Below are 26,937 nucleotides of genomic sequence, written 5' to 3' on the forward strand. Positions count from 1 at the left end.
TCCTTACCCACTGTGGGTGCTCTCCCCCTGTCCTTACCCACTGTGGGTGCTCTCCCCCTGTCCTTACACACTGTGGGTGCTCTCCCCCTGTCCTTACACACTGTGGGTGCTCTCCCCCTGTCCTTACACACTGTGGGTGCTCTCCCCCTGTCCTTACACACTGTGGGTGCTCTCCCCCTGTCCTTACACACTGTGGGTGCTCTCCCCCTGTCCTTACACACTGTGGGCGCTCTCCCCTGTTCTTACTCACTGTGGGTGCTCTCCCCCTGTCCTTACACACTGTGGGTGCTTTCCCCCTGTCCTTACACACTGTGGGTGCTCTCCCCCTGTCCTTACACACTGTGGGTGCTCTCTTCCTGTCCTTACACACTGTGGGTGCTTTCCCCCTGTCCTTACACACTGTGGGTGCTTTCCCCCTGTCCTTACACACTGGGTGCTCTCCTACAGCTGATTTTTCTGCTTTTCTCATCTTTCTTGGCTGAAAGTCTCTGATGCTCTTCCCTTCTGCTGTCCCATCCATGGTGCTCCATCCTATATCCCATGGTATCCCATCCTGTATCCCATGGTGCTCCATCTTATATCTCATGGTGCCCCATGGTATCCCATCCTATATCCCATGGTGTCCCATCCTATATCCCATGGTGTCCCATCCTATATCCCATGGTGTCCCATCCTATATCCCATGGTATCCCATCCTGTATCCCATGGGGCTCCATCCTATATCCCATGCTGCCCCATGGTATCCCATCCTATATCCCATGGTGTCCCATCCTATATCCCATGGTTCCCCATGGTATCCCATTCTATATCCCATGGTGTCCCATCCTATATCCCATGGTATCCCATTCTATATCCCATGGTATCCCATCCTATATCCCATGGTATCCCATCCTATATCCCATGGTATCCCATTCTATATCCCATGGTGTCCCATCCTACATTCCATGGTGCTCGATTTTATATCCCATATCTGTGCTATTGTTGGTGGATTTACACTTTGTACCAATAGCAGAGCAGAGAACAACCCACCCCCTCCTCACCAGCCTCCGGGACCACTTAATACAAAGCGGTAGAACCGGGGCGGGGGGGTTAGGAAGTAAGAAGAAAGCGGCATCATGGGCCAGCAGCACATATTCACAAAAACGTGAAAAACAAGATTCCCAAATATCACCTGGTACCCATAACATGCCAGACTGTTATAAAATGAGTTTCTTAAATGCAAAAGAAGACCTGAATGAAGCTCTTTTTCTTTCATTGCTGTCACAGTTTAGAGTGAAGAAGACAACGGAGCCAGTTCAGCCGAGGACCCGGTTAACATCACCTAAAATCTACAGCCCTAAACCAATGGTAACATCACCGGAATTCATTAATTACACCGACTACACGTTGGGAACGACAGATGAACCTCTGTCAGCTGATAGGGAGGAGGCCGACGTCTCCAGCTTAACGATGGATTCATCCGAAGCACTGTTTGTTATTTCCAAGAATGGTAAGGTGGCAAACTAGAGAGTGAATGGGGTGTTGGGCTTCTCCATTCTTTAACACATCGCAACAACATCATCAATTTTGGTTTATAGTCAGGCCTAAAAAGACTGACTACTTGGTGCCGTGTGTGCACCATCTCACCCAGTGTAAAAGCAGGTGTATAAAGCCATGATTTAAAGTTCCAATAAATTCTAGGGTATGACTTATAAGTGGGTGTAACCTTTTTAAAAACCGAAACAGTAACTGTAGAATTAGATACCGACGTGGACTGTACAACAGATTTTACAAAATGCTGCATCATGTTAATCCCAAGGTGGTTTGCTAGATCCTGTTTTGTCACTAAAGGTTGCCCAGTGCTGCAGTGTGTCTGTGTACTATCAGTGCCATGGTGTGATTCTAACACGCTGAGTTTCTGATTTCAGTTGGGCCGTCATTGGAGGAGCTGCTCAGCAGAGGTGAGGTGCCACTGCTTCCAAGAAGTGAAACAGGGGTTAAAATTAAAGAGAGGGGTTAAAATTCCTTTAGACCCGTTTTCGGGCCTGAAACGAGGAGTCCCAAACTTGAGCTGCAAGCCCGCAGGCCTCATTAATATTACTTGGACGATCTGCCGGCGCGTGTCTCGCCTCCACAGGCAGCGGCCCGAAAGTAAGTCCCAGAAGGGAAGGGATGGAGTGCCATCAAGCTGGCCAATCAGGTGTACTAGGCTGGATTTTAATGGGGAAGGTGGGTTGGGGGCGGCTCCGAGATGGTTGCACCATGGATAAAATGCAGCTCTTCTGGAGTCAATGGCACTGGTTTTGTAGGGTAGACATGTTACTCTCTTTTCTTTACAGTTTTCTCCCCTTATTTACCCCTCAACATTACAGCCAAGAGGGCGGAGCCGGTTCGCCGTTCCCAGGTCACTGTCAAAGTTTCTCTTACCCTGTCACCGTGAGGTACACAAGAATGGCCATGGTAGTGCTGGAATTTCTTTGTCTGATTTTTTCCCCTCTCTATAGCATTACAGCTGAAACTGAAGTTTCTGCACAATGGCCGATTGTATCTGCTGGGCATCATTTCATGGTACTGCTCTTTGGTACTCCAATGTGTTACGCCAACACGTTCCCTGACACTTGGCTCCATTCATGGATAGGACTTGCGAGCCAAATGTGCTCACTAATTGCACAAATATGGAAATTACTGAAATAATTTCTGCCCTCCCCACTCCCAACAGCTTCTACTTGTCTTCTGCCGTTATGTTTTGTTTAAGCTTATTCAGAATATATTCACCTGACATATGGGCCTAGAAATTTAGCCACACAGTGCCCATTTTTTGTGCACTAAATGGCCTCCAGAGCCTCCAATATGGCAGACAGGAAACGCACGCTCATTACGAGTCAGGAATATGCCGCCTGACATATTAGTAAAGGTCACAAAAATCAGCGTGAAGTACCCATGCTTGAAACAGGCATAAGACCATTTTCATATCTAAATAAGGGGCCGAACGCCTGTATGAGGCCCGTCTTCAAGATCATCTGCCCTGAGGCAGCCGGCGCAGGTTGCACTCAGAGGACTACATGTGGCCTAACAGGTAAGGATTTAAAATATGGCTGCCTTTAGTGACACTGGTGTAATTAAGAAGAAATGTAGTGGCACCGCCAGGAAGTGCGAGGGAAATTCTCACCCAACACTCCGCCTGGAATGTGTAATTTGATCCAGTCAGACAGTAGACTGACAGTAAAAGCAGAAAATGCTGGAAATACTCAGGTCAGGCAGCATCTGTGGAGAGAAAAACAAAGTTAATGTTTCAGGTCGATGACCTTTCATCAGAACTGGCAAAAGTTAGAGATGTAACAGGTTTTAAGCAAGTACGGAGGCAGGGGGAAAAAGAACTAAAGGGAAGGTCTGTGATAGTGTGGAAGGCAGAAGTGATTAAATGACAAAAGGGATGATGGTGCAAGGCAAAATGGGGTGGTAATGAGACAATAAGCAAAAGATGGGTCTAGAGGAGCTGTAAATGGCAATAGTAGAACCATTACCAGCACCCACCTGCTGTCTGAAAAAGTGGGAGCAGTGGTTATGATCTGAAATTGTTGAATTTAATATTAAGTCTGGAAGGCTGTAAAGTTCCTAATCGAAACATGAGGTGCTGTTCCTTGCGCCTCGGTTGAGTTTCATGAGCTTCCCCCTGTGCTGCAATGGAAGCTGCCAGATCGCCCATCACATGCGGCATCAGGTCTGGGTCACCACGGTTTCTATGAGAGTCCACTATCCTATGCACAGTGGAAATGATGGGCTCCATGGTGTGCGCAGAGCTCTGTGCAATGTTGGAGGCGGACTCCTCCACGCTCCTTATCATTGCCGAGAGGCTCTCGGGCACACTTGTCATTGCACCTATCATCTCCGTGTGCATGCCCATCACCCTTCATCTAAACGCCTCCCCATCGAGGTCCTCATCTGAGTCCTGTGCAGCAGAACTCGCGCGTGGACACACACTCCAGGGAGCTGGCCCCCGAGCTACCCTTTCCCCCTGGCCTTGCTACAGCCCACTCATCCCCATGCCTCACCCTGTGCAGATCCCACTACTATACTAGCCTCTAAAGAACACTTAGTGCCAGTATCTGAGCTGGTGCCTGCGGGTGAAACATGCAGTGATGTGGTGTGATGTTCCTCCTCCTCTTCTCCCGCCTCGCTCTCTACGGTGCCCTCAGGGACAGGCTGCTCAGCTGCTTGCTCATTATCTGAAAGCATAAAGGCACAAGAGTCGGGTTAAGGTGAGGGGAGGGGGCAGGAAGGGAGAAATGCAGGCTTACTGCATGATTAGCTGGAAAGTGCAAAACACTTGTGGGGTGAGGGGGAAGTGGGATGTGAGAAGAAGAAGTAGGAATGAACATACCGTTGTTGTCCCCAAGGGAATCAACATCACCGGTGGCCACGGCGCCCACCACCTGGCGCCCAATAATCTGCGGCACTCTATTTTCCAGCGCAGATGATGGTTGGCTGTCAGCTTGTCCCCTGCCTGTGCGCTCCTGCTCCCTCCTGTTGTAAGCCACCTTAGCCTGCAAGAGAAAGGAGAGTATGCGAGTGAGTGTGGAGCAATGTATTTGGGTGATGTGCCTGCCATAGTAGAATAGCTTTCATTGTGTGCAAGGTGTGAGATGTAGGTGTGAGTGTTCGTAGGTAGAGATTGTTGGTAGGTGAGTGCTGGGGGTGTGGTGCTTTGGGCAGCGTGAGAAGACAGTGGTTCAGATGGTGGTATGTAGCATTTGTTGAAGCATTCACTCACCCTGACCACCTGAGTGAGGTCATTAAATTTCTTACTGCACTGTGTGTGGGTCCTGGGGACCACAGTGCTGCACGAGACATTCTCCGCTACCTCCCTCCACATGGTGCGGAAGACTTGCGGCAAGGATCTCCTGCCACTTGCCGGGCAGAGTACTGCCCTCCGTCTCTCCACAGCGAACACCAATGCCTCCAATGTTTGATCACAGAATCTGTGGGCTCTATCCCTGGAGCGTGGATCTGCCACGAGTACAGCTGCTTCAGTAGTCCGGCTCGAACAGCCAGCAATGCTGAGAATTAGGTCCTGCAGCATCAATGAACCTCCCCTGAAAAAAGCCTGTGGCAATCATGACTTGCAATTAGACTGCACCAGATATTGGTCCACCCTTTGAGTGTAACGACAATCAGCTTGGGCTTAAAGACTTGAATTGGGACTCCAATCGTTTCTTTGAACAGTGAGCACGAATTTTACATGCAATCTAAAGCATTAGCGTCTGGCACTAATTCTCCAACTTTTCTAATGATACCGCCCATTCCTGGGCTATAATGAATTTCTAGCTCTCTGAGAGTCCTTACAGGAAGCGGGGTGGGAGGAAGTGTAGTCAAGGTAGCTGCGGGAGTCAGTGGGCTTATAGTAGCTATTGGTTGACAGTCTATCCCCAGAAATGGAGATAGAGAAGTCGAGGAAGGGAAGGAAAGAGTCGGAGATGGACCATGTGAAGGTGAGGTAGAGGTGGAACTTGGAAGCAAAGTTGATGAAATTTTCCAGTTTGGGGCGAGAGCAGGAAGTGGCACAGATACAGTGATCAATGTACTGGAAAAATAGGTGAGACCCCGGACCCGAGTAGGACTGGAACAAAGAATGTTCCACATATCCTACAAAAAGTCAAGCATAGCCAGGACCCATAGGGATTCCCATAGCAACAACTTTCACTTGGAGCAAGTGAGTGGAGTCAAAGGAGAAGTTGGTCAAAGTAAGAACAAGTTCAGCCAGGCAGAGGAGGGTGGTGGTGGATGGGGACTGGTTGGGCCTCCGTTCAAGGAAGAAGCGGAAGGCTGGAGGCCATCCTGGTAGAGGATAGAGGTGTAGAGAGATTAGACAGTAATGCACTGAAGTTCACTACATGCCTAATTTTACTGTGCAATTTGATTCAGTCATTGGCAGGAAGGCTACAGAGCTGCAGAAGAACAATGTATAGCGCTGCAACATATCACAGCACTAACATTAGAGTTCAAATAAGGCACAGTCTTACAATAGAGTTCAAACACAGCACAACGCTAACACTAGAGTTCAGACAAGGCACAGGGGTAAGAGTGGAGTTCAGACAAGGCACAGTTTTAACACTTGAGATAAGACAAGGCACAGCGCTAACACTCGAGTTCAGACAAGGCACAGCGCTAACACTCGAGTTCAGACAAGGAACAGCTCTAACACTCGAGTTCAGACAAGGCACAGCATTAACACTCGAGTGCAGAAAAGGCACAGCGTTAACACTCGAGTGCAGAAAAGGCACAGCGTTCACACTCGAGTTCAGACAAGGCACAGCGTTCACACTCGAGTTCAGACAAGGCAGAGCGCTAACACTCGAGTTCAGACAAGGCACAGTCTAACACTCGAGTTCAGACAAGGCACAGTCTAACACTCGAGTTCAGACAAGGCACAGTCTAACACTCGAGTTCAGACAAGGCACAGTCTAACACTCGAGATCAGACACGGCACAGTCTAACACTCGAGATCAGACAATGCACAGTCTAACACTCGAGTTCTGACAAGGCACAGTCTAACACTCGAGTTGAGACAAGGCACAGTCGAACACTCGAGTTCAGACAATGCACAGTCTAACACTCGAGTTCAGACAAGGCACAGTCTAACACTCGAGTTCAGACAAGGCACAGTCTAACACTCGAGATCAGACAAGGCACAGTCTAACACTCGAGATCAGACAAGGCACAGTCTAACACTCGAGTTCAGACAAGGCACAGTCTAACACTCGAGTTCTGACAAGGCACAGTCGAACACTCGAGATCAGACACGGCACAGTCTAACACTCGAGATCAGACAAGGCACAGTCTAACACTCGAGTTCAGACAAGGCACAGTCTAACACTCGAGATCAGACAAGGCACAGTCTAACACTCGAGATCAGACAAGGCACAGCGTTAACACTCGAGATCAGACAAGGCACAGCGTTAACACTCGAGATCAGACAAGGCACAGTCTAACACTCGAGTTCAGACAAGGCACAGTCTAACACTCGAGATCAGACAAGGCGCAGTCTAACACTCGAGTTCAGACAAGGCACAGTCTAACACTCGAGATCAGACAAGGCACAGTCTAACACTCGAGTTCAGACAAGGCACAGTCTAACACTCGAGTTCAGACAATGCACAGTCTAACATTCGAGTTCAGACAAGGCACAGTCTAACACTCGAGTTCAGACAATGCACAGTCTAACACTCGAGTTCAGACAAGGCACAGTCTAACACTCGAGATCAGACAAGGCACAGTCTAACACTCGAGTTCAGACAATGCACAGTCTAACATTCGAGTTCAGACAAGGCACAGTCTAACACTCGAGATCAGACAAGGCACAGTCTAACACTCGAGTTCAGACAATGCACAGTCTAACACTCGAGTTCAGACAAGGCACAGTCTAACACTCGAGTTCTGACTAGGCACAGTCTAACACTCGAGTTCAGACAATGCACAGTCTAACACTCGAGTTCAGACAAGGCACAGTCTAACACTCGAGTTCTGACTGGGCACAGTCTAACACTCGAGTTCAGACAATGCACAGTCTAACACTCGAGTTCAGACAATGCACAGTCTAACACTCGAGTTCAGACAAGGCACAGTCTAACACTCGAGATCAGACAATGCACAGTCTAACACTCGAGTTCTGACTAGGCACAGTCTAACACTCGAGATCAGACAAGGCACAGTCTAACACTCGAGTTCAGACAAGGCACAGTCTAACACTCGAGTTCAGACAAGGCACAGTCTAACACTCGAGATCAGACAAGGCACAGTCTAACACTCGAGATCAGACAAGGCACAGTCTAACACTCGAGTTCAGACAAGGCACAGTCTAACACTCGAGTTCTGACAAGGCACAGTTGAACACTCGAGATCAGACACGGCACAGTCTAACACTCGAGATCAGACAAGGCACAGTCTAACACTCGAGATCAGACAAGGCACAGTCTAACACTCGAGTTCAGACAATGCACAGTCTAACACTCGAGTTCAGACAAGGCACAGTCTAACACTCGAGATCAGACAAGGCACAGTCTAACACTCGAGTTCTGACTAGGCACAGTCTAACACTCGAGATCAGACAAGGCGCAGTCTAACACTCGAGTTAAGACAAGGCACAGTCTAACACTCGAGATCAGACAAGGCACAGTCTAACACTCGAGTTCAGACAAGGCACAGTCTAACACTCGAGTTCAGACAATGCACAGTCTAACACTCGAGTTCAGACAAGGCACAGTCTAACACTCGAGATCAGACAAGGCACAGTCTAACACTCGAGTTCAGACAAGGCACAGTCTAACACTCGAGATCAGACAAGGCACAGTCTAACACTCGAGTTCTGACTAGGCACAGTCTAACACTCGAGTTCAGACAATGCACAGTCTAACACTCGAGTTCTGACTAGGCACAGTCTAACACTCGAGTTCAGACAATGCACAGTCTAACACTCGAGTTCAGACAAGGCACAGTCTAACACTCGAGTTCTGACTGGGCACAGTCTAACACTCGAGTTCAGACAATGCACAGTCTAACACTCGAGTTCAGACAAGGCACAGTCTAACACTCGAGATCAGACAATGCACAGTCTAACACTCGAGTTCTGACTAGGCACAGTCTAACACTCGAGATCAGACAAGGCACAGTCTAACACTCGAGTTCAGACAAGGCACAGTCTAACACTCGAGTTCAGACAAGGCACAGTCTAACACTCGAGATCAGACAAGGCACAGTCTAACACTCGAGATCAGACAAGGCACAGTCTAACACTCGAGTTCAGACAAGGCACAGTCTAACACTCGAGTTCTGACAAGGCACAGTTGAACACTCGAGATCAGACACGGCACAGTCTAACACTCGAGATCAGACAAGGCACAGTCTAACACTCGAGATCAGACAAGGCACAGTCTAACACTCGAGATCAGACAAGGCACAGTCTAACACTCGAGATCAGACAAGGCACAGTCTAACACTCGAGTTCAGACAAGGCACAGTCTAACACTCGAGTTCAGACAATGCACAGTCTAACACTCGAGTTCAGACAAGGCACAGCGTTAACACTCGAGATCAGACAAGGCACAGTCTAACACTCGAGATCAGACAAGGCACAGCGTTAACACTCGAGATCAGACAAGGCACAGCGTTAACACTCGAGATCAGACAAGGCACAGTCTAACACTCGAGTTCAGACAAGGCACAGTCTAACACTCGAGATCAGACAAGGCGCAGTCTAACACTTGAGTTCAGACAAGGCACAGTCTAACACTCGAGATCAGACAGGGCACAGTCTAACACTCGAGTTCTGACTAGGCACAGTCTAACACTCGAGTTCAGACAAGGCACAGTCTAACACTCGAGATCAGACAATGCACAGTCTAACACTCGAGATCAGACAAGGCACAGTCTAACACTCGAGATCAGACAATGCACAGTCTAACACTCGAGATCAGACAAGGCACAGTCTAACACTCGAGTTCAGACAAGGCACAGTCTAACACTCGAGATCAGACAAGGCACAGTCTAACACTCGAGTTCAGACAAGGCACAGTCTAACACTCGAGATCAGACAAGGCACAGTCTAACACTCGAGTTCAGACAAGGCACAGTCTAACACTCGAGTTCAGACAAGGCACAGTCTAACACTCGAGTTCAGACAAGGCACAGTCTAACACTCGAGTTCAGACAAGGCACAGTCTAACACTCGAGTTCAGACAATGCACAGTCTAACACTCGAGTTCAGACAAGGTACAGTCTAACACTCGAGTTCAGACAAGGCACAGTCTAACACTCGAGATCAGACAAGGCACAGCATTAACAGTCGAGTTCAGACAAGGCACAGCGCTAACACTCGAGTTCAGACAAGGCACAGTCTAACACTCGAGTTCTGACTCGGCACAGTCTAACACTCGAGTTCTGACTAGGCACAGTCTAACACTCGAGATCAGACAAGGCACAGTCTAACACTCGAGTTCTGACTAGGCACAGTCTAACACTCGAGTTCTGACTAGGCGCAGTGACGTAGTAAAACTCACTACGCACTTGGTTTGAGCATAAAGCATTAATCAACTTGTTTCAGAACATGGAGGTCTAGTTGTACTTCACTAGTTCCTTGCCTTACAAAATGTCCCTGCTAAGCTGGGGCCGACGCCCGAGTATTTATATTCCTTGGACGGCACCACCAGCTGGCCATCCAGCGTTATTTCACGAGTAGATTCTTGATGAATGATGAGATTTATAACATTCTTCCTGCCTAAAAGATTTGGAAGTCTGACGACTTCCTCTTAGGCGGGTCAGGCAGACCACGAATAGCCGCAGTCTTTTAGATTTTTGTTTATGGCCAGAAGGTACGTCTCCCCGGACTGTGTCTTAGTCCCTGGGCCGCTTGATCCGTACCGGTGGATCGACAGGGCCCGTGTTGCTCTGATCGACCCGAGGGAGGCTGGGGAGATCGTGACTCTAGGTGCGGGTCCCCACAGGCGCAGAACTGGCTTCAACCTGTTGGATAACCGGGGATTGACCAGCGTCCTGGCTTCGGGTGGCCATCCCACGGGGAGCGCTCGGCTCCCCGAGTGGATCCGGTGGGGCAGCTGGCAGATCTCTCGATACCCCAGGTATGGCGTCATCTTCGGGGGAGCACAGAGTGTCGGCATCATCCCCGTGGGTCCCTCTATCGGTTGGGTCCATGGAACTGGCCGGACAGGGAGCCAGGTCCCAGAGTGAAACGTTGGACTCCCGGTCATCAGGGTACCGCACATGCGCGTACGTGGGGTTGACGTCCGTGAGTTCTACCTCATTGACGAGAGGATCGGTTTTAGATGATTGGACGAATTTTCAGAGCAGCACGGGGCCGGGAGCTGCCAACCATGATGGTAGAGACGTCCCATGGGTGGAGCGACGCTGGAAGTTGAAGAATTGCTCGTGAGGTGTGACATTGGTAGACGTAGAAAAGGAGAGACCTGATGGAATGCAACGTGTCAGGGAGCATAGTTTCCCACTGCTGGTCTGGTAGGTTGCGTGACCTCAGCGCAAGACGAACAGCGTTCCAAATGATAGCGTTGTATCTCTCAACCTGTCCGTTACTGATGGGATGGTATGGTGTCGTTTTACTTGTGGCGATTCCCCGTTGGGAGAGATAATTTTTGAGTTCGCTTGACATGAAGGAGGGACCCCGATCAGTGTGGATGAAATTGGCCGTACCGCAAAGGGAAAAGACTTGGTCAAGGCATTTGATCACTGTGGAAGTAAGCATATTGGGACAGGGGAAAGCAAAGGGAAAACGTGAGTATTCGTCCACCATAGTCAGTGACGTAATAAAGACTCACTACGCACTTGGTTGTACATAAAGCAAGGCTTTAATCGACTTGTAGCAAAACATGGAGGTCTAGTTAGTAGTCACTAGCTTCCTGTTTCCAGATCGTCTCTGGCCAAGTTGGGCCCACGCCCGAGTATTTATACTCCTCGGACGGCGCCCTCAGCTGGCCGTCCAGTAGTACTTCCTGAGTTGCTTTTTGTAGAAGTTGCGATTTATGACAGTCAGTAAGTAGATGTTTTGCGTTGAGGAAGGCAATGGCCCTTTAAAGTCAATGTTGCATAGGCTGCATAGCGTGTATGAGCGAGCCATCCGATGGATGGAAGAATTGCGGTTTAATTCCGCACAAATTCTACAGGAGGAGCACGTTCTTTTCACATCTTCCGTAGAAAATGGGAGATTTTTAGATCGCACAAAGTGCAACATACGGGTAACGCCAGGATGGCATAAGTCAGTATGAAGATCCGCCAGAGTCGAAGTTGACATAGAAGAGCAGAATGCCCGCGTGAGGGTATCTGGGGCCACATTCTCTTTGCCGGGTCGATAATGTATGGTGTATCCAAAGGCAGCCAATTCCATCCGCCAGAGTTGTATTTTGTTATTTTTGATCTTAGTGCGTTTCCGGTTATCCAGCATAAAGGCCACGGAGCGCTGATCGGTTATAAGTGTGAAATGGCGACGAGCGAGAAAATGACTCCATTTATGTACCGCTTTGATGATGGCCGTAGCCTCCTTCTCGACAGGAGGATAATGGAGCTCGCTACCCTGCAAAGTTCTGGACAGAAATGCAACGGGTCGACCACCTTGATGCAAGGTAGCAGAGATTGCCACATCCGATGCATCGCACTCGACCACGAAAGGAAGATTTTCATCAATGGAACGAAGCGTGGCTTTTTCCAGTTGTCGCTTGAGGAAGTTGAAAGCTGAAATAGCCGTTGCCTCTAATGGAAATGACTTTGCGTGAAGCAGGGGCTGGATCTTGTCGGAGAAGTGGGGTATCCATTTCGCATAATAGGCGAACATGCCGAGTGCCCAACGAAGAGAGCCGAGATTCGTAGGGGGAGGGAGCTCCTGAAGCGGACGAAGTCGCTCCGGATCCGGTTTGATGACACCGTTGCCCACCCAGTAGCCAAGGATGTTGACTGATGGTACTGATTTCACAGATTTGGACTCATTTAAGGTTAAGTTGCGACGACGGAGAACGTCAAAAATTTTTTGGAGGTTGGCATCATGCTTCTTCTGGTCATGACCAGCAATGATGATATTATCCAGATATGGAAAAGTGTCCGTTAAGTTCTCCTGTTTTACTAGGCTATCCATTGCCCGTTGAAAGACGGCCACCCCATTGGTGACCCCAAATGGAAGGCGACAAAACTGGTAAAGCCGACCATTGGCCTCAAAGGCCGTGTACTTTTTGTCAGAGTCCTTTAACGGCACTTGATGGTATGTGCTCTTTAAGTCAAAAGTTGAAAATACCTTGTAGTTGGCAAGATTATGGACCATGTCATCGATGCGTGGTAGTGGGTAGGCATCCAGGTCGGTATACTGGTTAATAGTTTGCAAGTAATCGATGCAAAGACATTTCTTGCGTTGCTTCAGAGGATTTTTAACAACGACGACTTGAGCCCGCCAGGAAGATGAACATGGCTCAATGATACCGTCAGCTAGAAGGCAAGAGATTTCTGTCTCGATAAAGGATCGATCATCTTGGCTGAAACGTCGTGATTTAGTGACTACGGGCTTGCATCGGGGGGAAAGATTGGCAAACAAGGAGGGCTCATCGAGCGAAGCCGCCACACAAAACGGTACTTTAGAAATAGTAAGCTCCGGCTTTGACCCTCCAAACTCGAAAGTGAGTCTTCTGTGTTGTTTCTGGAAATCCTGTCCCAGGAGCACATCACTGCATAGGTTCTTGGGCACCCCGAGCCGGGTGGAGAAATAAGTGTGGCCATTGAGAATAAGGTCGACAAGACAAAAGCCGGAAGAATTGGTGGTCAGTGTCGTCAGAGCCATTGCAATTTCCCTGTCCGAGGGGTAAATATGCAGTTTTAACTTACTTACCCACTCACTAATGAAGCTGTCAGAGCTGCATGAGTCAATTAGTGCACTCAAAATGTGTCCATTTGCCAAAACCTTCGTGGCTGCATGGGACAGACTTTGGGGAAAAACAGCTGTGATGGGAGGAGGGGCAGTTTTACTCTTGACAGCTGTAACCTTAGTAGTGGTTCTTGGGGGAGGAGCAGTTTTATAGATTGCAGCTGTAACGTTAGTAGTGGCTCTTGGGGGAGGAGCAGTTTTATAGATAGTAGCTGCAAAACTAACAGGCGCTCTCCACCGGTATACCTTAGAAAGGTGGCCTTTCTTACTAACAGCAGCTCTTGACTGGCATACCTTAGAAAAGTGACCTTTCTTGCTGCAATGATTGCAGGTCGCGTTACGAGCAGGACAAAATTTCCTATAATGGAACGCACCTCCACAGAAGAAACACTTCCTTCCAGATTGCCAAGATGCCGCTAGGGTGGGGTCGTCATCAGTGTAGGTTTCTGGGGTAGGGTTGTCATCAGCCGGGTTGGAGTCATCATCCGTGAGGGCTTCCACTCCAGGCCTATCGAAAGAGTCACTAAAGGTGATAGCAGCATCCCATGCACGTGGTGAAAGATAGGTGTCAGCATTCCTCTTTGCTAAGTCCAGAGAACATGCCTGGTCATAGGCAGCCTGTAACTTGAGGGTTTTATTCTCCAACAGACGCTGACGTATGAAGAGAGACGCAATCCCATTAATAAAGGAATGACGAATTAACTCCTCCTGGTACTGCTCAGCTGTAACAGCTTTAAGATTACAATCCTTGCTGAGCCTGCGAAGTTTCTGAAGGAATTCGTCAAGTGATTCCCCGGGCTGTTGTTGAGTTGTGGCCAGTAGATGCCGAGCAAATATTTCATTTGGGGACTTGAGATATAGCTGCTGTAGTATTTGGATAGCGGCGTCATAGTCTACACAGTCTTCGGTATAATCAAACACATGAGGGGATATATAATTAGCAAGCATTCGTAACTTGTTAGGAACATTCTCACCACACTCCTCAAGGAAGTTGTTAAAGGTACGATACCAGTGTTTCCATACCTTAGCGGCTGTAAGTGAATTTGGGTCCAGGTCGAGACGGGCAGGTCTGAGTAGTTTCTCCATGATGGATCGATTACTTGTCTGAGTTCCCTTCTACGGTTCGAGTCGTAGCTGGCTGTTCCCAAATCACCCAAAGCGTGGAGTCGATATCAAGTTGATTAAATTGACGTAATAAAACTCACTCCGCACTTGGTTTGAGCATAAAGCAAGGCGTTCAACAACTTGTTTCAGAACATGAAAGTCTAGTTGTACTTCACTAGTTCCTTGTCTTACAAAATGTTCTTAGAAAGATGGGGCCGACGCCCTAGTATTTAAACTCCTTGGACGGCGCCTCCAGCTGGCCGTCCAGTGTTATTTCACAAGTAGTTTCTTGATGAATGATGAGATTTATAACACACAGTCTAACACACGAGTTCAGGCAAGCGACAGACTAAAACTCGAGTTCAGACAAGGCACAGTCTAATACTCGAGTTCAGGCAAGGCACAGTCTAACACTCGAGTTCAGACAAGGCACAGCGCTAACACCCGAGTTCAGACACGGCACAGTGTTAACACTCGAGATCAGAAAAGGCTCAGTCTAATACTCGAGTTCAGACAAGGCACAGTTTAACACTCGAGTTCAGGCAAGGCACAGTCTAATACTCGAGTTCAGGCAAGGCACAGTCTAACACTCGAGTTCAGGCAAGGCACAGTCTAACACTTGAATTCAGACAAGGCACAGCGTTAACACTCGAATTCAGACAAGGTAGAGCGCTAACACTCGAGTTCAGACAAGGCACAGGCTAACAATCGAGTTCAGACAAGGCACAGTTTAACACTCGAGTTCAGACAAGGCAGAGCGTTAACACTCGAGATCAGACAAGGCACAATCTGACACTCGAGTTCAGACAAGGCACAGCTCTAACACTCGAGCTCAGACAAGGCACAGCATTAACACTCGAGTTCAGACAAAGCACAGCGTTAACAATCGAGTTCAGACAAGGCACAGAGTTAACACTCGAGTTCACAAAAGGCACATGTCTAACACTCGAGTTCAGACAGGGCACAGCATTAACACTCGAGTTCAGACAAAGCACAGCGTTAACAATCGAGTTCAGACAAGGCACAGAGTTAACACTCGAGATCACAAAAGGCACATGTCTAACACTCAAGTTCAGACATGGCATAGAAACATAGAAAATAAGAGCAGGAGTAGGCCACCTGGCCCCTCGAGCCTGCTCCGCCAGTCAATGCGATCATGGCTGATCATCCAATTTCAGTACCCGGTCCCTGCTTTCTCCCCATACCCCTGGATCCCTTTAGCCTTAAGAAATATATCCTTCTTGAATATATTTAATGTATTGGCCTCTACTGCCTTCTGTGGTAGAGAATTCCACAGGTTCACCACTCTCTGGGTGAATAAACTCCTCCTCATTTCTGTCCTAAATGGCCTACCCCTTATCCTTAGACTGTGACCCCTGGTTCTGGAGTCCCCGGCCATCGGGAACATCTTTCCTGCATCTAGTCTGTCCAATCCTGTTAGAATTTTATAAGTTTCAATGAGTCTCAATGGCACAGTCTAACACTCGAGTTCAGACAAGGCACAGTCTAACACTCGAGTTCAGACAAGGCAGTCTAACACTCGAGTTCAGACAAGGCACAGTCTAACACTCGAGTTCAGACAAGGCACAGTCTAACACTCGAGTTCAGACAAGGCAGTCTAACACTCGAGTTCAGACAAGGCACAGTCTAACACTCGAGTTCAGACAAGGCAGTCTAACACTCGAGTTCAGACAAGGCACAGTCTAACACTCGAGTTCAGAAAAGGCACAGCGTTAACACTCGAGTTCAGACAAGGCACAGCACTAACACTCGAGTTCAGACAAGGCACAGTCTAACGCTCGAGTTCAGAAAAGGCACAGCGTTAACACTCGAGTTCAGACAAGGCACAGTCTAACACTCGAGTTCAGACAAGGCACAGTCTAACACTCGAGTTCAGACAAGGCACAGTCTTAACTCGAGATCAGACAAGGCACAGTCTAACACTCGAGTTCAGACAATGCACAGTCTAACACTCGAGTTCAGACAAGGCACAGTCTAACACTCGAGATCAGACAAGGCACAGACTAACACTCGAGTTCAGACAAGGCACAGTCTAACACTCGAGTTCAGACAAGGCACAGTCTAACACTCGAGTTCAGACAAGGCACAGTCTAACACTCGAGTTCAGACAAGGCACAGTTTAATACTCGAGTTCAGACAAGGCACAGTCTAACACTCGAGATCAGACAAGGCACAGTCTAATACTCGAGTTCAGACAAGGCACAGTCTAACACTCGAGATCAGACAAGGCACAGTCTAACACTCGAGTTCAGACAAGGCACAGTCTAACACTCGAGTTCAGACAAGGCACAGTCTAACACTCGAGTTCAGACAAGGCACAGTCTAACACTCGAGTTCAGACAAGGCACAGTTTAATACTCGAGTTCAGACAAGGCACAGTCTAACACTCGAGATCAGACAAGGCACAGTCTAATACTCGAGTTCAGACAATGCACAGTCTAACACTCGAGTTCAGACAAGGCACAGTCTAACACTCGAGTTCAGACAAGGCACAGTCTAACACTCGAGATCAGACAAGGCACAGTCTAACACTCGAGTTCAGACAAGGCACAGTCTAACACTCGAGTTCCGACAAGGCACAGTCTAACACTCGAGTTCAGACAAGGCACAGTCTAACACTCGAGTTCAGACACGGCTCAGTCTAACACTCGAGTTCAGACAAGGCACAGTCTAACACTCGAGTTCAGACAAGGCACAGTCTAACACTCGAGTTCAGACAAGGCACAGCGCTAACACCCGAGTTCCGACAAGGCACAGCGCTAACACTCGAGTTCCGACAAGGCACAGCGCTAACACTCGAGTTCAGACAAGGCACAGTCTAACACTCGAGTTCAGACAAGGCACAGCGCTAACACTCGAGTTCCGACAAGGCACAGCGCTAACACTCGAGTTCAGACAAGGCACAGTCTAACACTCGAGTTCAGACAGGGCAGAGTCTAACACTCGAGTTCAGACATGGCTCAGTCTAACACTCGAGTTCAGACAAGGCACAGCGTTAACAATCAAGATCAGACAGGGATCAGCATTAACAATCGAGTTTAGACAAGGCACAGTCTAACAATCGAGTTCAGACAAGGCTCAGTCTAACACTCGAGTTCAGACAAGGCACAGCGCTAACACTCGAGTTCAGACAAGGCACAGCTCTAACACTCGAGTTCCAACACCAAAAATGCTTATGCTTGGATTTCTAGACCGAGCTGCAAAGTGTTTACATTTTCTAGTCACTGTCCATAGATTTCTGTTTGTTGTATTCACTGAGATGACTCTAAATGTAACTGTTTTGTGTCAGGGTTGCTCTTTGTGACATTCACTTGTTACATTATTCGGGTAGTTATTCATGGATCAGCTTTGCACTGGAATGCTTTTTATAGGCACTGCCTTTATTCCTGGGAAAGGAAGCAGCTGAAGTGTCACTCTTGGTGCGTTGGTGTCCTTGAACCAATGTGTTTGACACACAGAAAAAATTGTTTCCTAAGCACTCTCCCATATATCTTGTGCTCTTTAAGATCATCCATTCAGACATGACCCAAAAAATGTCCAGATCTGCTCTTGAACAGGACATGGACGCAGCCTGTCACAAGCCACTGCTTTAATTACTGTGGATTGGGTTGTGGTTTGTAGCTCCACACCTTTAACTGAAATTCATATCTTCAAATCACTGGCAGCTGTAGGTGGTGCCAACATTGACCTCTTGCCAACCTTCCAGGGCGTACATGATGTGATCAACCACCCCCTAGACCGAAAAGTGTGTTGATGCGGGAACAGGAGGCCACAAGTACAGTCACAAGATTGGTCTATGGAAAACAGCAGTTAGCTGTGTTTTATTTTTAGACAACGGGGAAAAGGTTCACGTCTGGCAAAATCCAAAAAACATATGACGTTCAAACAGAACAAATAAGCCAGGGTTACTTTACCACTGGATCTTTCTCAGCCAGTCCAGGGATCACACCAGGCTCTCACAACCGAACAATATTCCACCCGGGTTCATCAACCCTCTCTGTGGCAGCTGCAAGCCGGTCCTCAACGGCGGCCCTCGGCCCTCGGCCCTCGGCCCTGGCCCCTGGCCCCTGGCCCCTGGCCCCTGGCCCCTGGCCCACTCCTCAGGCACTGGCCCCAGGTACTGCACTAGTTTGCCTTTTAAACTCCTGAGCTAATGGGTAGATTTGCCTCAGGTGTGTTGGAGGTGGGTGTTGCCTTTTTTTAAATTCATTGATGGGATGTGGGCGTCGCTGGCTAGGCCTGCATTTAGTGCCCATCCCTAATTGCCCTTGAGAAGATGGTGGTAAGACGCCTTCTTGAACCGCTGCAGTCCATATGGTGTAGGTACACCCACAATGCTGTTAGGAAGGGAGTTCCAGGATTTTGGCCCAGCGACAGTGAAGGAACGGCGATACAGGTCCAAGTCAGGATGGTGTGTGGCTTGGAGGGGAACTTGTAGGTGGTGATGTTCCCATGCGTCTGCTGCCCTTGTCCTTCTAAGTGGTAGAGGTCGCGGGTTTGGAAGGTGCTGTTGAAGGAGCTTTGGCGAGTTGCTGCAGTGCATCTTGTAGATGGTACACACTGCAGCCACAGTGCGCCGGTGGTGGAGGGAGTGAATGTTGAAGGTGGTGGATGGAGTGCCAATCAAGCGGGCTGCTTTATCCTGAATGGTGTCGAGCTTCTTGAGTGTTGTTGGAGCTGCACTCATCCAGGCAAGTGGAGAGTATTCCATCACACTCCTGACTTGTGCCTTGTAGATGGTGGAAAGGCTTTGGGGAGTCAGGAGGTGAGACACTCGCCGCAGAATTCCCAGCCTCTGGCCTGCTCTTGTAGCCACTGTATTTATATGGCTGGTCCAGTTCAGTTTCTGATCAATGGTAACCCCCAGGATGTTGATAGTGGGGGATTCAGCGATGGTAATGCCATTGAATGTCAAGAGGAGATGGTTAGAGTCTCACTTGTTGGAGATGGTCATTGCCTGGCACTTGTGTGGTGCGAATGTTACTTGCCACTTGTCAGCCCAAGTCTGAATGTTGTCCAGGTCTTGCTGCATATGGACACGGACTGCGTCAGTATCTGACGAGTCTCAAATGGTGCTGAACAGTGTGCAATCATCAGCGAACATCCCCACATCTGTCCTTATGATGGAGGGAAGGTCATTGATGAAACAGCTGAAGATGGTTGGGCCTAGGACACTGCCCTGAGGAACTCCTGCAGTGATGTCATGTGATTGAGATGAATGACCTCCAACAACCACAGCCAACTTCCTTTGTGCTAGGTATGATTCCAACCAATGGAGAGTTTTCCCCTTGATTCCCATTCCCTTCCTGAATTGGAGTGAGAGGGGGACTTTGTCTCCCTCTGGTGGCCACACCGTCCATCCACCAGTAAACTGCCCCCATAGCTCACAATGACAACATATCAACTTTTTAAAAATAATACAAACGAGAGACCGGGAGGAACCATTAACCCCATTAATGCTGGAGGAATCAAACTTCCTGCTGATTGGTTCACCTTGGTTCACCTTTGTAATGTCCCCGTTTTGCTGCCTGTGAAAGTTGGGCAGTAAATGGCACTTTACCATCTACTTAACACACTTTGTACTGCTTGTGCCATACCACAAGGGAGAACGGCTGAGGGAATGTGAGGAAGATCCAGGGAGCGAAATATTGAGGTCCTATACTAAGTTGCTATGACATGAAGCAGTGGGGAAACATTAAGAGTCCTTCTGTTAAAACTATGACAGGTATGGAAAAGAGGAAAGGAGAGGATGTAAGAGAAAGAATTAAAATTAAACTATTTTAGGGAGTCAACCCTTTAGTGATTTATGACATGAAGATAACACATGATACAACCATGCCTTCAACTTCAGTGAACCTTTACTGTAACCTCAGGTCCCCCCAGTTATATGGAGAATATTGGATGGTTGGCAGTAGATTATAACAGGGAAGTGACCCAACCAATGAGTTTGGATAAGCCTTTAAGGGGTATTTTTCTGCCTACGAGTGGACCTCCTATGCTCATGGTATTTTGGGTAACACTGTTTTACAATGATGGGTGCATTATGCCATATGACATACAGGGGAAATGTAGTGCCCGAGTATCAATAATAACAGGTATTTACTGAACAGAGGGTAACTTAAGACTGAAGTACAGAAGCCTGCTATGGCTTTATATACAGGTGTGGCCACTGCCGGTACTGCAGTATAAAATCAGTTCTTCTCTTAAAGGTACATACACAACAATTCCTCCCCTTTTAGATAAACAGTACATAACATTCATTTAACAACTAAATAATAACTAATTACAATTACAATTTTCTCTGTACTATATACATCAACTGAAATAATCATTTATAAGTTCAGTCTTTGAGGAGGCTTCCTGATCCTGACTGGATAGCGCCTTTCTCGAGTATCCTGTTCTTGCGGCGGAGTTGATTCTGGCTCATTGTCATTGGTTGGTTTGTCAGCTTCCAATACCACTGCTTCTGAGGTAGACGCAATCTGTACTTCGGGTTTATTACCAGGTGCACATGCTCGTGGTATGGTTTTGGCTTGTTCCTGTGACTCTAGAATCTGGTCAGCATGGCGTCTCACGATGCTCTCTCCAACGTCCACTGTGTACATTAGCGGTCCCTGCTGTGTGCATATCATTCCTGGCTGCCATTTTTCTGTTCGGTAGTCGCGGGCCAAGACTGGTTGCCCTATCTTGAAGCTCCTGGTTGGCTTCTCATTGATGTGCTGGAATTGCTTATCCTCAACATCTCGTCTTATGTTTGGTTTGAGCAAATCCAGGCAACATCTTAGCCTTCGGTTGAAGAACATTATGGCTGGAGCTTGGTTGGTGACTGCATGTGTCGCATTCCGGTAAGCAAACAAGAAATTATCCACCTTGTGTTGTAGTGGTATGTCGTCATTATACATCGCCTTTATTGCCTTTTTAAAGGTCTGAACAAACCTCTCAGCCAATCTATTTCTGGCTGGATGATATGGGGCAGATGTGTAATGTTTCACCCCATTATTCCTCAGAAACCTCCGGAAATCCTCGGACACAAACTGTGGCCCATTGTTGGAGCAAATCTGTTCTGGCAAGCCATTCCTGGCGAAGATGGTCTGTAGGACTGCAATAGTTTTCTCCGTGGTGGTGGAGGACATTTTGATGACCTCTGGCCATTTCGAATGGGCGTCCATGGCGATTAGAAACATGGAGTCCATAAATGGACCAGCAAAATCAATGTGTACCCGTTGCCATGGAGATGAGGGCCACTTCCATGGATGTAGCGGGGCCTGTGGTGGAGCGTTTTGGACCTTCTGGCATCCTGTGCATCTCTTGGTCATATCCTCGATTTCTTTATCGATTCCCAGCCACCACACAAACGCCCTGGCTAGGCTCTTCATTTTTACCCCTCCCAGATGACCCTCATGAAGCTCATTGAGCACTCTATCCTTCAATTTGGGTGGAATTACCACTCGGGATCCACACATCAAGGTCCCCCAGCACACTGACGCCAGCATTCTCGCCAAGGAGAGAACAGCTGTCAGTGAGTCACCATGTGCTGGCCATCCCTTCACCGTCAAATCATAGACCCGAGAGAGTGTCGGGTAATTTCGGGTTTCCTTCTCTATACTTGAGTTTGTAACAGGTAGACATTCGACTATGGTCACATGGAATATCTCAACAGGGTCCACTGCAGGTGCTTCCTCTACCGTAGGCAACGGTAGGCGCGACAGCCCATCAGCATTTCCATGCTGTTTCGTACCCTTGTACTCTATGTTGTACTGATGTGCCCCTAGAAAAAGTGACCATCTTTGCAGCCGTTGCGCCGCCATCACCGGAACGCCCTTCTTTGGGTTAAAAATGGAGACCAGGGGCTGATGATCAGTCAGTAGGGTGAATTTCTGCCCGTGCAGATAGTGATTGAACTTCTTCACCCCCCACACCAGGCTGAGGGCCTCCCTGTCAATCTGGGCATAGTTACGCTCGGCTGAGGTTAACGAGCGCAACGCAAAGGCTATTGGTCTCTCTGAACCGTCAAGGAATTTGTGTGACAGCACCGCTCCGATGCCATAGGGAGACCCAGCACATGCTAACCGAATCGGTAGTGTTGGATTGTAGTGAGCCAATACTTCTTTTGAAGTGATTAGGCATTTACATTTCTGAAAGGCACGCTTACACTCATCACTCCATTTCCATGTTACTCCAGTTTGCAGCAGGGCGTTCAGTGGGTGCAGAATTGTAGATAAATTCGGCAAGAACTTATGGTAGTAGTTCACCAACCCGAGAAACGACCTCAGTTGCGACACATTTTCCGGTGCTGGAGCCTTGACTACAGCCTCAATCTTGTCTGGTGACTTATGCAACCCTTCCTCATCAATCATGTGGCCACAATACGAGATTTGTCTCCTGAAGAACTCGCATTTGGGGCAGTTGGCTCGTAGCCCATATTCCTGTAATCTAGTGAGCACCTGCTCCAGGTTGGCAAGGTGTTCACTGTCATTTTCGCACGTAACCAGGATGTCGTCCAAATAACACTGGGTCCCCGGGATCCCTTGCAGGACTTGTTCCATCACCCTCTGCCAAATAGCCGGGGCTGATGCTACCCCGAATACCAGTCGATTGTACTGGTAAAGGCCTTTGTGAGTGTTTATCGTGAGGTATTTCCTAGATGCTTCTTCCACCTCCATTTGTAGCTACGCTTGGGCCAGATCAATCTTTGTAAAGCGTTTCCCTCCAGATAGTGAGGCGAAAATATCTTCTATCCGTGGAAGTGGATATTGTACTGTGTGCAGGACTGGGTTCACAGTTACCTTGAAGTCCCCACAGATGCGAACCTTCTTCGGCTCCCCAGGCGTGCTGCTCAATGATTTCTTCATTACAGGAACGATGGGTGTGGCCCACTCACTCCAGTCTACCTTGGACAGCATACCCGAATGCTCCAGACTCTCCAGCTCTGCTTCAACGGCTGGGCGGATCGTGTACGGTACCGATCTGGCCTTAAAAAATGTTGGGTTTGCGTTATCTTAGATTTTTATCATTGCCGTTACTCCTTTTAGAGTGCCAAGTCCTTGTTGGAACACCTCTTTCGCGTCAGTTAGAATTTTTGACAGTCGTCCAGGTGTGACGTCATCATCCTTTTTGTCAGTCACAGTTAGCGCCTGAATGGAATGCCAATCCAATTGTATTTTTCGGATCCATTCACGTCCCAATAATGGTGGTCCTCCATCTTGTAGTATATATAGATACAGTTTCTGTGTTTCCTTGCCGTTGTATTTAACTGGCACCCTTATTTTTCCTCTGGGGTAGACTTTTTGCCCCGTGTATGTCTTCAATACAATGGACGTGTCCTTCAAGGGTATGTGTGAGAATAGCCGCTCATAGTCTCGTCGATTCATGACAGTTAGGGCTGATCCTGTGTCCAATTCCATCTTTACTGGGGACCCTGCTATCATGAGGGTGACCCAAATGGTTCGGTGATCCTCCTTTGCGATCACGTTGTGTAACTTTAGACAACTAAGTCTCCTGCTCCCGGAGTCATTATCACTCTCCTGATCTTCCGAACTACTGTCTGTCAATTTCTTTACTTTCTTGTACTTTTCCTTAGTAGTTCTTGTAGTGTTGGTTTTCTTTCCCGACCTGCAGACTCTTGCTATGTGTCCCATTTTCCCACATTGCCTGCATACTTTGTCCTTAAACCAGCAGTCCTTCTGATCATGGGTTGTTCTGCCGCAGCGATAGCACTTTTCCGCTCCATACGCCATTTTGTTAGCGCTGTATTCTTGTGGTTTCTGTTGTATTTCCGCAGCTCCCCGTGCTGCTGCTTCGTAGGATGCTGCCATGCTGAAAGCCTGTTCTAGCGTCAGGTCCTTTTCCGAAAGTAGTCGTTTCTGGGTTCCTTCACTCTGGAGCCCGCAGACAAACTTATCCCGTAAGGTGTCTGCCAGTCCTGCTCCGAACTGGCAGTGCTTCGATAACTTGCGTAGTTCCGTAAGATAGTCAGCATTGCTCTCATCTTTGTGCTGGTTTCTTTTATGGAACTTGAATCTTTCTGCTATCGGCAGCGGTGTAGGGTTTAGGTGTTCCTGTAAGATATTAACAATCTCTTCAAAACTTTTCTCCATTGGTTTAGCTGGGGTAATTAAATTCCGCAATAGGCCGTACGTTCTCGCGCCCATCAAATTTAATAATACCGACGCCTTCTTTCCATCGGCCACCCCATTTGCCTTGCAGTACACTTCAATTCTTTCCACATACTTGGTCCAGTCTTCTACCTCGTTGTCGAAAGCAGTGATACTGCCACTCTTCGGCATCTTGGGTGATTTAAAATGGCGCCTCCCGCGCTTTTTCTTCTTCCCCAATGGATTAAAATGGCGCCTCCCGCGCTTTTCCTTCTTCCCCTTGCTGCCACGTTGCTCCTAGCGTTCTACAGGGTAATGGCGGCGACCCGCGGCTTCGGCGCATCTCACTTCTCCTTCCCCTCGTTTTATTTTCTCTACGCTGCCCGGTTCTTGAGCACCGACCGCGCCATGTGCGCTCCACCCTCTCTCTCTCTCTCTCTTTCCTCCCGACGACGCTGCACGGCCCCTTTGCAGAGCCGCTCGATCAAGCTCGAGCCCGCCGCAGTCCGGAAGGGTCAGCGCACTACCTGCTACGAGCACGATTTGCTGGAACACCTTGACTGGGGAGCCAAGCCCAGCTCTCCACAGCCTCCCCTGCAATTCTCCGAACTCCGACGGATCCTTGGGCGGTTGCCCGCGGTCGATGCCCGTTGCTCTGACTTCGACCTCCAAGAAGCTTCTTCTCAGGGAAAGATCCCCGTGAGGTGATGCAGTACTGCAGGTGAGTTCGAACCTGTTCGTCGCCAGTGTAGTGTCCGAGTATCAATAATACACGGACTGCAGGAGAACAATAATAACAAGTTACCCTCTGTTCAGTAAATACCTAAGACTGAAGTACAGAAGCCTGCTATGGCTTTATATACAGGTGTGGTCACTGCCGGTACTGCAGTATAAAATCAGTTCTTCTCTTAAAGGTACATACACAACAGGAAAAATTCAGTATCGCCCCGTTTGGGGCACCATTATCAGCCGTGCACAAAGTTTAGCGCCTGGCGCTAATTATCACCTCCGACAGCAAACTTGACTTTTATCGCCCCTGGAGGTGTTTGGAGCGCTAAATCAGGTGCTTCACATCTGTCTTAAGGCGCAAAGGCCAAGGAACGAGGCGCTACCTCACAGCGCTGGCGAAGCTCATGTGATGTCAGTCAGCAATGGAACACAGACACACTGGCACCAGCCAATTCTTAAAGGGGAGTTCTGATGAATGGTCATCGACCTGAAACGTTAACTCTGTTTCTCTCTTCACAGATGCTGCCTGACCTGCTGAGTTTCTCCAGCATTTTCTGTTTTTATCTTAAAGGGGAGGGTTGATCTTGGTCTCCATCCACATCCTGTTCATTGCAGCCTTGAATCTCGGCCTGGAGAGACCTGTACATCAAATCTGCTGGAAAGAACAATGGAGAGACCCAGGGAAAGAGCTCAGAGTGCAGCCCCCACAGTCTCTTCTAAACAGATACAAGGAAGGGCAAATCAAAATGAACCTGCAAAGTGCTGCTCAGTATGCAAAACTCCTTCACACAACGTTGAATCTCTCCAGAAGTCTCTCTCTCTCTCTCTCAGAAAGTGTGGTTCAAAAATGTCACCAACAAAAAAAGGCAGGAAGCGGTCGCCTTTAAATAGCGCCCCCCCAGTCCCTTCCTGACTGCAAAACGCTCCCCTCAACCTGTCGTTGATAGCGGCAATGTCAAGGCAGGGGGCGCCACTCAACTTCCAGTCCGGGGCGCTACCGGGGCGTTGCGCACTCAACTGACGTCACGATCTGCTGGCGCAGGAGATCGTGGCGGTAGTGTTTAGCGACGCTGCAAAATGTCTAGTTAATTTCCTGAGCGGCGCAAACATGGCCGCGCCCGGGCGCTAGTTGGTTTGTGCCCCACTTAGCGCCCTCTTAAGGCGCTAACGGGTGGCGCTACCAACTGAATTTTTCCCCAATAATATATTGTTCTGTGTCTAAAATGCAACTGCCTGATTCTTTAAGGTCCCTCAAGCCTAATTGTAAAACGTTAGGTTAATTAAAGGTCAGGTCAGAATGGGCCAGCAATGTCACTGCTTTTAACATTTTTTAATATACTTTTGATGTTTTAAAATGAGACTCCTGATGTCTGAAGTGTGATGTCTGACATTGGAAGTATGATGGGTGCATGCCAGATGAAAGACCTTTACATACAGATACATATATGGTATATATTGTGATGTTACTGGTTAGCATGATCTAGGGTTTATAGGATATTGGCCTCTCATGCAGGATCTTAGAGATAATCAGTCCATCATGTAGAACTACACATATTAGGCCATGATATAGGGACTTATAGAATA

At 48.3% G+C, this 26,937-nt stretch overlaps 1 protein-coding gene across 1 annotated transcript in view; it reads left to right on the plus strand.

Moving 5' to 3' along the window:
- Nucleotides 1-26,937, plus strand: part of syt13 (synaptotagmin XIII) — a 91,133-nt gene that overhangs the window by 35,429 nt on the left and 28,767 nt on the right. Inside the window, exon 2 of the mRNA XM_086007563.1 lies at nucleotides 1,267-1,489. Within this exon, the coding sequence (XP_085863689.1) occupies nucleotides 1,267-1,489 (223 nt within the window). The remainder of the gene's footprint in view (nucleotides 1-1,266; nucleotides 1,490-26,937) is intronic.

This window comes from Somniosus microcephalus, chromosome 15, assembly GCF_052327205.1.
Source record: "Somniosus microcephalus isolate GS21.2 chromosome 15, FLI_Smic_1.0, whole genome shotgun sequence".
Classification (NCBI taxonomy): Eukaryota; Metazoa; Chordata; class Chondrichthyes; order Squaliformes; family Somniosidae; genus Somniosus; species Somniosus microcephalus.